The sequence below is a fragment of the Notamacropus eugenii genome, chromosome 1 (assembly GCF_028372415.1).
Source record: "Notamacropus eugenii isolate mMacEug1 chromosome 1, mMacEug1.pri_v2, whole genome shotgun sequence".
NCBI classification, from domain to species: domain Eukaryota; kingdom Metazoa; phylum Chordata; class Mammalia; order Diprotodontia; family Macropodidae; genus Notamacropus; species Notamacropus eugenii.
The window spans coordinates 577,096,920-577,111,785 of record NC_092872.1 but is presented as its reverse complement, the minus strand read 5'-3'; the positions used below and the strand labels follow the sequence as shown (position 1 = coordinate 577,111,785).

Here is a 14,866-nt window from a genome sequence, read left to right as displayed (position 1 = left end):
AAGGCTACTTGAGAAAAATAAGGTTACTGGTAACTTCAAAAAAATGTGTGCAGAGTATGCTTATTATTTTCAGAAACTACTTCTACCCTTAGGTCATGTAACTTTCAAGTTTGTTAACATAACTATTACGAAGTTTATAAGGAATTATAAATATTGGTAAAGTTAAGAATTTCTCTTATTGACTAGTTGCTTCTGAGTATATTTTAATTGTAATTTATTAAAGGGACCATGAGTGTCCTAAATTTTTAGAAATATAGACATACTTTTCCTTCAAGAAAATGAATTTTGAAATTTTTGGAAATATTTTATCTATATTGAGTTTACTGAAAGTTGCTTATTCTTGCAAATTCTATGCAAATCATGAAATCATAATGGTTTTGCTTATGTTTGTTTTTTACCTGCACAGGATATATGATTCGATGCCTGAACAGCCAAATATATTCCAGGTAGAGCAGCTGGAGCGTCTAAAGAGAGAATTACCAGAGCTCAAGAGTTGCACATGTCCCACCGTTAGCCATTTTGCCCATACACCAAATACGTGTGTGTGTAGGTCACACAAGCCTGCCAGTTCTCCTTAAGCTAACTTAAAGAATACCTAATCATTTATTGTGCCAGAGGCCTTTTAGGGTCATATACTGCTACTTGGGATATGTAGTTTTCATCATTCAGCACTGCTTATGCCTTTTGGTTTTCTCAGTCCAAATGAAGCAATAACTAAGTATTTTACTATTCCACTACAGTTCTTGCTAGAATTTCAAATACTCTTGGCCAGGTATAATTACTAAAGAGTCTCCATTTATAAGAAAAAAAAATTGAGTGACTGGTAAACCTCAGAAAACAACATTCAAATTTTAAGCATTTCTAAATTAAGAGAGTAGCATTTTGGAATCTGTAAAGACAACATATAGTATTGACACTTGTTATACCTTTTCGTTTGACGAGATCTAAAATCATTAGCACTGGAGGAAAATGACTATGCATAATTATACCTGACCATGTTAAAAATAAGTACCTCAAATGCATGCATTTGCACTGGTGGTTCCAACTGTACAACTATTTGTGCCATCTGTGTATGTTTCTTTTGTGGACTGTCATGCACATAAACCCTTTTTTGTTCAGTATGGACCTTGAGGCTGCTGTCATTTTCCCCTTCTGCCAGATATATGCCTGTGTAAAAAGCCTTGGGGTAAAAAAGTGAATTTGTATAATACCTCCAAAAGTTGTTTTCATCAACTTGTCAAATTTTAAATGCAGCAGATAATTTAATATCTAAAATATGAATGAGTCATTGAAGACATTTCTGCAGCTTAAAAAAATATTGCACATATCTTAAGTGAAACAGATTATATGATATGTAAATTCTATCAAATGCATGCTTCAGGTTTTAAGCATGAAATAATACATGTTTACTATAAGTCCTTGTATCCTGTGGTGCTAGGTAAGTATGAGAAGGTGATAAGGACTAAAATAAAAATTTTTTGTTGCTGAAAAATAAGCCTATTTGTAGGCAATTTAAATTTTGCTTACCATTTAAAGTGTGTCTTACTACTACAAACAGTTCTTGCTTTATGTGAATTTGCATTACTCAAATTCAGCTGCCAGTGAGTAGGCCTTTGACAGCAGCAGGGACAGTGGGTTGGGGGTAGCAGTAGCTGCCTGGCCAGGGGTCCTTTGTTTCAGGCCCTGAAGCCTATTAGGCTACAGAGTCCCAGGTACTGGGCCATATGGAGCCTCCCTCCAAGGGGAGAGGGAAGTATGCGGAATGGTCCACTTATGTCAGTCGAGAACTAGCTGTACTTATTACATGCCATCAGCTATGTGTGTGCGCGCGCGCGTGTGTGTGTGTGCGTGTGTGTTAGAAGTTGTTTCCAAATGAAATAATAAATGTCCTGAAATCTCAGCTCTGTATTAATTGGTTAAGATAAATCTTGTGTATAATTTATTCACAAATGTCATGTATAAGCTCTTTCTAAATATGTACGCATGTTCTTAGATTGATACTTCTAAGATTTTTTCATTGGTAGGAGATTGTTAAGACACAACTGTAACTTATGAATCAAGTGTTACTATATGATAAATGACATTTATTTTATTTCATTATAAAATATTTCAAGAAGATATTGTTTTCATAGATTCTGTTTCATGGAACTTCTATGAAAGCAAGTTGAAAATCCGAGTGTCTATCTCTGAAAGACATGACTTACCTTGTACCTAGTTATTTTCTCTGTATTATGTGATGTCCAGGGTTTATTTGTTCATCAGCATATATTGACTGCAATTAAGATTGAGTTAAAATTCAGAAAAAAAACACCTAAAACTAAATCATAAAAGAACTTGTTTTCATTATAAAATCTAAACATCCTATTATTTTCATTTATTAACATTTTATAATTGGAAGTACTATAGACAATTCAATTTCAGTAAAGTAGATAGCATTTTAAAATTAGGGAAAATTTTAGTCCGGAAAAATTTTTTTTTTTAAATATAAAATTACCATACCAAAATTTAGCTCAGGTTTGTGGGCAAATTGATGCTTTTACTATCTGCCAGGCATGCAAAGAAATTCCAAAACATGGTCTTTGTCCTCACGAAGCTCACATTCTGATGGGGGAAGGCAATATACAAATAAATACAAATATAAAACATATTTTCAGTGTCAGTGAAAGGTAATCTCAGAGATAAGACACTTACAGCTGTGGAGACCAGCTTCAAAGCTTTCCTTAAAAAGGTGAAATTTGAGTAGCGTCCTGAAGGAATGTGGGAGGCAGAAATGAGGAAGGAAAAAATGCCTATGAGGAGACATGAAATAGTGTTTGATAGGAACAGCAAGAAAGCTGGGGTAGTTGACTCATAGAGTATGTGGAAGAAGAGAATAAGCATTTATATAGCACAAATTTATCTCATTACTCATAACAACCCTATGAAGTAAGTACTATTATAATCCTGAGACATTTTGCAGGTGAGAAAACTGAGGCAGATAAGTTAGATGATTTACCAAGTGTTACAGAGCTAGTAAATAAAGTGTCTTGAGTCCAGATTTGAACCCAGATCTAACTACATGCAGGCCCCGAGCTTCATCCACTTTACCAGCTGCTTCTCATAGAAGAGTAAAGTTTAAAAAGACTGGAGAGATAGGAAGAAGCCACATGGTGAAACGTTTGAATGCTAAATGTAACATTTTAATACTTCCTTTTGGAAGTAATGGGGATCTGCTGGAATTTGAATAGGGGAATGATGTAGTTGGACCAGTACTTTAGGAAAATCGCTCTGGCAGAGTTGTATTGTAATGGGAGGACACTCAAGGCAGAGAGCCTAACCAGAAAGCTGTTCATGGTCCAGACATGAGATAGTAAAGGTTTAGAGCAAGGTTGGAATTGTGTGAGTAGTGAGATGTGAGAATAGGAACAAGACCTGACTACACATTGGTTATGTATTATGGGAATGCGTAATTAAGGATGACACATTTCAAACCTGAGAGAATGGTGGGGGGCAGTAATAAAGTTAGGAAAAGAGGAGAATTTGAGGGAATATGAGTTCTGTTTTGATTGTTGTTTATATTTTGTGCGATCCTCTGATTCCACCATGAATATTAAGTTGCTATGAGAAACTCTAGGTGGAAAGGAAAGAAATTCAAATTGAAAGGAAATTAGGGAAAGAAAGATGTTTGGAAGGATGCCAAGAGTAATTTTGCATTTTTTCAGAAGTGGGTAAGTAGAATTAAAATCATTGCTGCCAGATTTTTTTAAAATGATAGGCACACTCCTTTCTAACAACAAATCCAGGATGTCCTATGAGGTATATTCATTTGTACCTTTCATTTCTCAATCTATCAACAAGCATTTATTAATTATCCCCTATGTGCCAAGTACTGTGCCAGGGGCTTACGGTAACAAAACCAAAAATGAAAATGGTCTTGGCCTCCAATGAGCTGATATTCTATGTGGGGAGACAGCATCGTTAAATCCTAACTCACACTTAATAGCTGTGTCACCCTGGCCAAATCTGTCCTGTCAGTTCCCTTATCTATAAAATGAGGGAGATATATACATAAATACAGTATGTATACACACACATAGATACCAGAATATATGAAATAATACAAATTTTAAGTTATTAGGAGGAAGGCACTAGCAGTTGTGAGTAGCCTCCTTTTGAGGAAGTGTTTGAGCTCACTTTAGAACGAAGCTGGAAATCAGTAGGAGAAATGAAATATTTCAGGTATGAAGACAGAATTGGATAGGCACAGATACTAGAGGTAAGTAAGTGTCATGTATGAGAAACAGTGAGGACCTTTTTGCCTTAATTGTAGAGTTCATAAGGGGGACTAATTTGAATTAGAGTAGTAGGATAAGTTGGGAGAAGATTGTGAAGAGCTCTGGATGCCAAGCAGGGGTTTATTTGATTCTTGTCATTTATTAAGTGCTTATGATGTGCTAGGCATTGTACTGAGTATTGGGGGTATCAGAAGAGGCAAAAGACAGTCTCTGCACTCAAGATACTTGGAGTCTAACAAGGGAGACAACAGGCAAGCAAATATGTACAAAGCAAGCTATATACAAGATAAATAGGAAATATTAAAAGAGGAAAGTACTGGAATTGAGAGATTAGGGTAGGCTTCATATAGAAGATAAGGGAAGGGAACCCAGAGGTCAGTATTTGGAGCAGAGGAGGAGAACATTCCAGGCATGGGAGATAGCCAGAGAAAATACCCGAAGCTGAGAGATGGAATGCCTGTGAAATAACTAGGAGGCCAGTTTCACTGGATCAAAGAGTGTATGTCAGAGATTTAAGATATGAGGACCTGAAAGATAGAAGGGGGCTAGATTTTTAGAGGCAATAGGGAGTCACTGGAATTATTGAGTAGGAGGGTTACATGGTTGTACCTGCATTTTAGGAAAATCATTAGTGGCTGAATGGAGAGTGGATTAGAATAGGGAGAGACTTGAAGCAGGCAAAGCCACCAGCAGGCTACTGTAGTAGGTCAGACATGAGGTGATGAGGGACCTGCCCTAGAATGGTGACACTGTCAGAGGAGAGAAAGAGGCATATTGGAGAAGTGTTGCGAAGATAAAATTGACTGGCTTTGACATCAGATTTAGTATCAGAGTGGGAAATAGTGAGAAATGCAGGATGACTCCTTGTTTGGGATCCTGAGGGACCAGGAAGATAGTGCTGCCCTCTACAATAATAGGAAAGAGACCCGAGCCTGGAGTTCACCAGAGAGATTAGGGCAGTAAAGTAGGGTGCCACTTGAACTTATTGGACATGGTAAGACCTGCACTTTAGGAGAATCACTTGGATAATTGTATGGAGAATGATTAGAATGGGGAGAGACTTGAAATAGGGAAACCAGGAGGTGAGAGGGGGCTCGGATGACTGTATGCACGGAAAGAAGATGTATATGAGAGATACTGTAGGAGTGGAAATAATAAGGTTTATTAACTGAATGGTTATGTGGAATGAGAGTAAGGACTTGATGCCACTAAATCTGTGACCCTAAGTTACTAGAAGCATAGTGATTTCCTTGATAGTAATAGGGAATTTTGGAAATTGATTAAGGTTGGGGGGGGGGGGAGAAGATAAATTCTATGATTTTGTGTATATGCAGACAATAACCCTTTCCTACCTTCATGAATTGCTGTGATCGAACAATTTCATTTTTGTGAACCAACTTTTTAGTGGTAAACCCTCTAAACTTACCTAGGTTGGTTCTCAGGTGAGAAGGCCATTGCTAAGTTCATAATGGAACCTTTTCACTTCGTAGGGCTTGCTAGAGCTTGTTTTCCAGTGGCATAGGCATTGAGAATGGCAGGAGAGCAGTGTCACAAAGAAGTATTAAAATGAGACTTTGGGGTGAAATCCTTACCAAGTGCCCTCTTAAATACCGAAATTTAACTTTTTGGCCTAGAAAGTTAACTTTTGAATTAGTTTGCTTTTTGAAGATTTTTCTATTTCCTTAAACTTTGATATGGTAAGATTTCAGTTAAATGCTGGAATTTTTCTTATTGGAATGACAAGATAGAAATTTGACATAACAAGGCTCTCCAGTTCTGGAACTTTGAAATTAGATTTAGTACATTGATTTCCTTATTTTGAATTGTTTAAAAACAATATAAAGATTTTGCTTTACCTATGTGAAATTTTGTCTTGTTACCACTATCTTATCCATATTTCCTTACCACCTTTTCTCCACATCTCCTTCCACAATCAAAGCCTGACCTATCTTTCTAATCTGGTTTTCTAATGCTCTGCTACATTCTACTTCTTCAAAAAAATTCCCAAGTGCCTACTTACCTTGTTGCCCCTGCTTTTAATAGTCTGCCATGTTGTAGGTACATCAGAGCAAGAAAATGGTGATGGGAGTTGACAGGCGTTTGCTGATTCAGGCTGGTACTTCAATAGGTCAGGTTTGATGTTCAAACAAAAAGAGGCACTCCTGGGTCATTCTGCAGTTAATAAAAAGAGATTTACTTAAACATAGCATAGAAAGCATATTCATCAAGGGTATTTCAGCACTTGAATAGCACATCCCCTTCTCTCCCCATATGGAAATATATCTGTTCAGCAGAATCAGGTGTGGTGACTAACATGTCTTGAGACATCCAACAATCCTTAAGGGGCCTAAATACAAAATAGGTCTTTTATAACCTTAGAGACGCAAAAATTCATATCAATATGACCAGATGCTATAGGAAAGCTGTATTACGCCTAGCTTAATCCTTTGCCCAATGTCAGCTAAGTTTCAGGGAGAATTTTTCAACTTGTCAATAAATCCTTGAATAATATGTTGTGGAGGGACTAGAGGGAGGGGGGAGCTCTCATTTGAGAATGTGATCCCATCACATATCAACTCCATGTTGGCAGGGTCTTAAGGTTTTTCCAGAGGAATTTCTGTTTAAATGCTTTTAGGGCTTTTGCCGAACAATACTCAGATAAAACAATAAAAACATTTAAGGCAAAAACAATACATAATAGAACAAAAATAATAAATTTTATAAGCTTCCTTGAAGGAGCCACTATGAAAAAAAAAAGAAAAATATGTAGAAGAGAACAAAATCCAGAAATGCTAGGCTCTTCTTCCTATCTGCAGAGGATGCAGTCTCACAAACATGGTGGATGACGCCTGGTCTTTGCAGTTCACATTGTGTCTCCAGACAAAAGGCAGTGATGTGAGCAGGAACAGTACAAGGAACATCAAGTATACCACAGAAGACACCTCATGGTCGACAATTCAGTGGAAGGATCAGGCCAACAAGCAGGTTTCTGTGTGCTATGCACTGTGCTGCAAAAATAGTCCTTTTTCCCAAGGACTTTATAATCTAATAAAGAGTGACAACATGTAAACTAGGTACCAATACATTGGAAAGAGGAAAGGCACTAGCACTAAGCACTAAGGGAAATAAGAAAAAGCAACTTGCAGAAGGTGGGATTTTAGTTGAAAACTGTAGGAAGCCAGGAGGCAGAGATAAAGAGGAAGAGCATTCCAGGTATGGGGGACAGCCAATGAAAATGTCAAGGAGATGGAGGCCAGTGTCATTGGATCACAGAGTACATACATGTAGGGAAGTAAGGTGTAAGAAGAAAGGAAGAAACCAGGTAATGGGTTTTAAAAGCCAAACGGAATTTTATGTTTTATCCTGGAGGAAATAGGGAGCCACTTATGGCTCCTGGAGGAAATAGAGAGCATTTATGAATGGAGATAATGGAAGGTGTTGAGGTAACTTGATTAGACCAGAGCCTTTTATAATTAAGTGGAGGATGGACTGGAGTGGGAAGACGAGGCAGAGAGAATAGCTAGAAGACTTGGAATAATCTGAATGTTAAAGTGTTAAGAGCCTTCTCCAGGGTAGTGTCAGAGGAGGGAGTAGAACATACATGAAAGATGTTATGAAAATAGAAATGATAGGATTTAGCAACTGATATGAGGGAGTGAAAGAGTGGAGTCAAGGATAACACCTAAGTTTGTGAATTTGGGTGACTGGGAAGATGGTGATGCTTTCAATAGTTAGAAAATTTATAATGAGAGGAAGGTTTTTGGGAAAAGAGAAAGATCATGATGTCTATGAGGCATCTAGTTTGAGAAATTCAGCTGGTAGTAAAGATGTGATACTGGATGTTAGGAGAGTTTGGCACTGGATAAATATATCAGAGAATCATTAGCACTGAGATGTAATTTATTACAGAACTGAAGAGGTCAAGTAAAATAGAGGACGCAGAACAGAGCCTTGGGGATGCCCATGGATAATAGTTGTGGCCTGAAAGTGCAGGAAAGGAAAATTAATAGTTCAACAGGTAGGAGGAGGGTCAGGAGAAAAGTGTCACTAAAATTTTTCTACAGAGAGATTATAAGGAGAAGTGAGGAATTGACAATGTAAAAAAAAAAGTTGCAGAGAGGTCAACAAAGGAAGAGGATTAGGAAAAGATAATTAGATTTGACAATTAAGAGATCGTTAACTTTGGAGAGAGCTATTTCAGCTGAATAATGAAGTTGGAAGTCAGATTGCAGAGAAGAATGGAAGTGGGAGCACTGACTAATTGGCCTCAAGCTTAGCTATGAAAGGGAAGGGACAGAGTTTATCCTGGCAAGAAGGGCCACCTCATGTGATATAGGGATGAAGGACATAGTAGGGGAAGATACCTGAGTAATGTGAGGTAAGGATGGGGGAGGAAAGGGAGCTCTAAATGAATAGCCTAATTTTTTTTTTTTTTTTTTGTCAGCGAGGTAACACCTAGTTGAGAGGGTGGGAGAATGGAGTTCCTTAGACTAGATTATGGGAAATGAGTAAATTTAGGAACTGAGAAATTAGGATATTTGAAGGAATATCAAAATTTATGTTGAAGACCCCTAGTATGAGGCAGGAGTTGAAGAGGAGAGAACAAATTGTGAGATAGGCATAGTCCTGAAGATGGGTAAATAATTGTTACCAGAAACTTGACTGGGAATAAATACAGGCTATCTATAGTAAAATGACTAAGAGGTCATACAACCTTTTCCAAGAGCTAAGATGATAGAGACACTTCTAATGCTGCAAACCATCCAGTGCTCCTTGGCTCACACACCTAAACTTAACCTTCCCTGCAAAACATCACAGGGGGATGATACTGAATATTTGTTCCCTTAGAGCCTTTGGCAGAAAGGCTGGTGCCTTCTTAAAGAAGGACTCTCCCTCACCTTAATCCAGGGACTTATAACTGGACATGAAGTCAGCTGGGTTATCCCCGCTGTTCTAGGTAAATACGGTCACCATAATTATATGTCAGTGTCAGTTTCACCTTCTCCATGCTGTTAGAAAGCAAGAGACCTCCTAACTATATTAATTCGAAGACCATCTCAGAAGAATGAAAACTTGCCAATTGAACATCTGAGCATTTCTCCAGGCATGTGAAGCCCTCAAAGGTGGCAAGGACCTTGGCATTTAGAGCTATTTCCCTGGGAAGGTATAAAGAAAGGGCAGAGGGTCAGCTGAGGGTTCAGTCCAAAAGCAGTCTATTCTTAACAGAATCTGAATAAAAAACTCCTGGACTGGAGGAGAGTCCTTCCCCTTCCTGGTTCCCTTTGCTTATCTCCAATTTTTCCTTTAGGTAGTATATCTTACTTATACATAGTTGTTTGCATATTGTTTCCCTATTATGAGCTCATGGAGGGCAGGACTGTTTTTTATTTTTTTGTATTTCCAGTGCTTAGCGCAGTGCTTGGATATGGTAGACATTTTAATAACTGCTTATTGCCTTCCTAGAGTAGAGATGATTTCCTACAGACATGACTTCTTGGAGGATGAATACCGTTTGGGCAGTGAGGTACGTGATGTTTCAGCTGTTGATTAGCAAGGGCAAAACTCTTGCCCTGAGATGAGGTAAGAGAACCATTTTGTGGTGACACTCTAATCTGATCACAATCTGTTGTTGTTGCACGTCTTTCTCTGCCTGGCAGCCCCAAATGCTCTTGTTTCATGCCCCAATCACTCACCCCCTCAGTTCTTTCCTAGGTCACCACCCTATGCAGCGGCTATACTTTCCTCTCTTCTCCATCTTGACCTCTTGTTGAAACCATTCAACTCTGCATTGTCCTTTAGAGTCCTGTGCCTTGGGTTACTCCCAAAGCCACATTTCAGCCTTGGGTTACTCCCACTTTCTATTGCCTTTCCTCTTACTCTCATGTTGAACAAATGTGGAGAAAATCATTAAACCATGCTAATTAGCTCCATTATAAATTTATGTTATGTAATCTCAAATATGTCCTCATTGTGGCAAAGCCATCCTTTTAACCTCCCTAATTGACTCACAATTCACCTCACTATAGAGGTTTTTCCAAACCTTTTCATCCATCCTCCAATCTCCAGTAGCATCCTTGTTTCACCTTGTCATCTGAGAACTTTGCATTAAATTTCCCTGAAAAAACTGAGGCCATTTGCCAATCTCTTCTTCCCAACTCTACATCTTACATTATTCAGTATGGCCACTGTCTTCTTCATCCATGTCTTATGTGACAAGACACATTTTTACACAAGGGAACATATTCTATCCCATTTTCTTCAGAAAACTATGCCCTGTATCATCCCTATTGTCTTACTAATAATCTTCAGTCTCTCCTATCTACTGTTTGCTTCCCTGTGACCTACTAACACACTCATGTCTCTCCCATCTTCAAAAGACCCTGTAACATATCTTTCCTCCCTTCTGTGGCTAAACTTGTGAAGGTACCATATGTGCCTCCATAACTTTTTTGTCAGTTTTTTTTTTAAACCTCTCTGCAATCTATCTTTGGAGCTCAACATTCAACAAGTAATGCTCTTTTTAAACATCAGTACTCCAAACATCTATTTTCTTTTATTTAAGAAATATTTTTATTTCCAGCTCCAAATTCTTAACTTCCTCCACCCCTTCCCCACCCACTGAGAATGCAAGAAAAACAATACCCATTATACATATGAAGTCATGCAAAACATTTCCAAAAAATGAAGAAAATAACATACTTCAATCTGCACTCAGAATCCCTTACTTCTCTCTCTGGAGGTAGGCAGCATTTTTCATCATGAGTCTTTTGGAAAATGTTATGGATCGTTGCATTGCTTACTATAGCTAAGTTTCACAGATAATAATTGCAATCTTGCTGTTACTGTTTACTATATTCTTCTAGTTCTGTTCACTTTACTTTGCATCAGTTCATATAAATCGTCCCAGGTTTTTTTCAGAAACCATCTCCATCATTTTTTTATCGCCATAGTATTTCATTACAATCATATATCACAATAATACTCTTTCCAAAGTTACCAGTGATCTCTGAATTTCCATCTCCAATGGCCTTTTTCTTACTCCTCATCCTTCTTGAGCTACCTGCAGCCTTTCACAACTGCTTTTTTTGGATACTCTTTTCTCTCGAGATTTTCACAATACTACTCTCTCCTGGCTCTCTTTCTGTCTGTCTGACTGCTTCTCTGCCTTCCTTATTGGTTCGTCTTCTAGATCATGTCCAGTAATAGTATCTTCCAGAGCTCTCTCCTAGGCCCATTTTTCCCATTTTTATGATCTCATAAACTCCCATGGATTAAATTATCATCTCTGTGCTGATGATTCTCAGATCTGCTTATCCAGCCCTAGCCTATCTCATAACCTCTAGACTTTCATCTCCTACTTATTGGACATTTTGAACAAGATGTCTCATATTTATTTAATTCATACTTAATTCAACATGTCCAGAACTAAACTCATAGTTTTTCTCTCGAGGTCACTATCATCCTCCTAGTCCCCACGGTTCACAGCCTATATGTTATCCTGTACTCTTCATTCTTCCGCACCCCTTCCATATCCATCAGTTACCAAATTCTCTTGATTTTACCTTCTTAACATCTCTTTTGTATGCCCCCTTTCCCCCTCTTATGGTTTATGTTCTTATCACCTCATGATTGAGGTTGCTCTTCCTGCCTTAGGTCTCCCTCCATTCCAGTCCATCCTCCAGTCAGCTATCAAACTGACCTTCCCAAAGTTCAGGTCTGACCATATCACTTGTCTTTCCCATTTAATAAATTCCAATAGCTCTCTGTCATCAAATACATAAAACCCTCTGGCATTCAAAGCCCTTTATAACCCATCCCCCTTTACCTTTCAAGTCTTCTTATACTTACCTTCATGCACTCTTCAGTCCAGTAAGATTAGCCTCCTTATTCCTCAAACAAACTGCTTTAGCTTTGAACCGTGTATTTTCACTGCTTGTTCCCTTACCTAGAATTCTCTTCCTCCTGGTTCCTGACTTTCTTCAAGTTTCAGCTAAATTCCCACCTTTGTTAAGAAGCATTTCCCAATCTTCTTTAATGCAACTTTATTTTCTCTGTTTATCTCCAGTTTATTCTTAACATATCTTGTTTATGTATGTTTTCATGTTATGTTCCTCATTAGACTGAGCTGGGGAGTAAAGACTTTATTTTTGTTTTTAAAAAACTTTTATCACCATCATTTTGCACAATGCCTGATTCATAGTAGAAGTTTAATAAGTGTTGAGTTGACTTATATGACATCTTATTTAAGATTTGAAAAATGTCTTACATATGTGATCTCATTTGGTACTCACAATAACTCTGGGAGGTAGGTGGATAATGTTGGATCTGAAGTCTGGAGAACCCAAGTTCCATTCCAGCCTCAGGCACAATTACATTCTGCTTCAATTTCTTCATCTGTGAAATGTGGATAATAATAGCAACTACCTCTCAGAGTTGTTATTAGGCAAAAAACTCACAAAAAACCAGCAACAACAATAGCTAACATTTACAAAGCACCTACTCTGTGCCAAACATTGTGCCAAATGCTTTACAAATGTCCCATTTGATACACACAACAACCTTGGGAGTAGGTGCAATTTTATGTGTGTATGTATATATAAAATATTTGTTGGCAAAGATACTGGAGTGGTTTGCCATTTCCTTGCTCAGCTTATTTTACTGATGAAGAAAATAAGGTAAAGAGAGGTTAAGTGACTTTCCTAGGGTCACACAATAAGTGTCTGAGTGTGGGTTTGGATTCAGGGCCTTCTGACTTCAGACCCAGTGCCACCTAGCTGTTATGATAAAATGAGACAATATTGGTAAAGCTCTTAATAAATCTTAAAGCACCATACAAGTGCTAGCTATTACTATTGTAGCTTCTGCAAGAGGCCTTTCCACTTCTGCCCTGTTAGCTACTGGTGCCTTATTTTCAAGGGTTACCTTCTATGTGTTTTGTATTTACCTTGTATTACTGATTTATGTGTGTAGGTAAAATGTCACATATTGTACATATGTATATGTGTGTATGTATATGTATGTTACATACATATACACACACCTATATGTGCATATATATTTAAAAAGTAAGTGGCAGAAAATAAATGAGTGTCCAGGACTTCCCCATGGAAGCTTCTTGAAGGACTGTTTTTACTTTTTCATTGTATTTATAGCATTTAACAGTGTCTGGGACGTAGTGCTCAATAAATGCTTTTTGATTTTGTATTGATTAATCTACCTCTTTAGGTGGACTGATGAAATGATTGCTTTGAAAATACTGAGTACTCTTTGTTTAGTTGTTTCAGTAATTTCCAACTCTTTATAACCCCTTTTGGGGTTTTCATGGCAAAGATACTGGCATGGTTTCCTACTCCAGCTCATTTTTGTGGATGAGGAAACTGAGGCGAACAGTGTTACGTGTCTTGCCCAGAGTCACACAGCAAGTAAGTGTCTGAGGCTAGAGATGAACTCGTCTTCCTAGCTCCAAGCCCTCACAGCACTCTACCTGCTGTGCCACCTAGCTGCCCTCACTGAGTACCCTTTATTGTTCTTCAATTGTTTTGGTCATGTCTGTCTTTTCCTAACTCCATTTTGGGGTTTTCTTGGCAAAGATGCTGGAGTGGTTTGCCATTTCCTTCTCCAGCTCATTTTTACAAATGAGAAACTGGGACAAACAGGGTTAAGTGACTTGCCTAGAGTCACATGGCTAGTAAGTATCCAAGACCAGATTTGAACCCATGAAGATGAGTCTTCCTGACTTAAGGTCCAGCACTTTATCCACTGTGCCACAGAGCTGACCCAGCACATGCCAGATATTGGAAATAAAACTAGAAAGGAAGAATTCAAGAGCTCAAAGCGACCTTAGAGACTAGTAGTTATTTCCCTGTTACATTAAAAATCACTGTTTTGCCCTTTATAGTTTCACCTGTAAAAATCAATCACAATTGTGCAGGAAAACAATATGAGAATGTAAGCCAAATATCTCATAAGAAAGTTGATCTGTAGTCATTAAATGAATGGCTTTAGAGCTAAAGTAATGATTAATGAACCAAATCTTAGAAACATTTGCAAAATTTACATTAGGAAAAGGGATTCTATCACAATCCATAGAAAGAAACACTCATTCAAGTTCCTCTTCATGCATGGTAAACAAGGTGAGCCATTTAGACTTTGAGAAAAGCATTAATTAATCTTCTCTCCTGTCAGAAAAAGCATAGGATATTATTTTCTTGAGGTCAGAGACTGGGGAGACTATCATGGATACCCTTTGAAGTACCAGGATAGTGAATGCACAAAAATCAAAATGAAAGAGTGCTAGAAAACTAGGCATAACTGAGCCTATAGCTAGTTGTCTCTGTGGAAGAAAGACTGGAGTTAGCTCTTCTGAGGCCAGTTGCTTCATTTTTAATCATTGTTCTTTGTGAAATGTTTAAGGAACATGTTTTAGGAAACCCATCACCCTACAAAGGCAAAGATCAGGGTGGTGGTCAGAGAGAAAGTCATTCCTGAAGGGAAGAGTTGGGAAAATGAGCTTCTGGTCACATGAAGGTGGGGGGCAGCCAAGAGGTAGTAATCATTTGTACTACTTACAGCCCTTCATCTTCCACCCCACA

General features: G+C 38.0%; 1 protein-coding gene across 9 annotated transcripts in view; it reads left to right on the top strand.

Moving 5' to 3' along the window:
- Nucleotides 1-14,866, top strand: part of GPCPD1 (glycerophosphocholine phosphodiesterase 1) — a 102,615-nt gene that overhangs the window by 72,944 nt on the left and 14,805 nt on the right. For 7 of the 9 annotated variants that reach the window (XM_072634403.1, XM_072634405.1, XM_072634410.1 and 4 more), the window contains one exon: nt 407-2,118. In XM_072634403.1, coding sequence (XP_072490504.1) covers nt 407-578 — 172 coding nt within the window. In that variant the 3' untranslated portion in view covers nt 579-2,118. Of the gene's footprint in view, nt 1-406; nt 2,119-9,737; nt 9,799-14,866 lie in introns of those variants that run through there. The other 2 variants (XM_072634408.1, XM_072634407.1) reach the window with 2 other exon arrangements.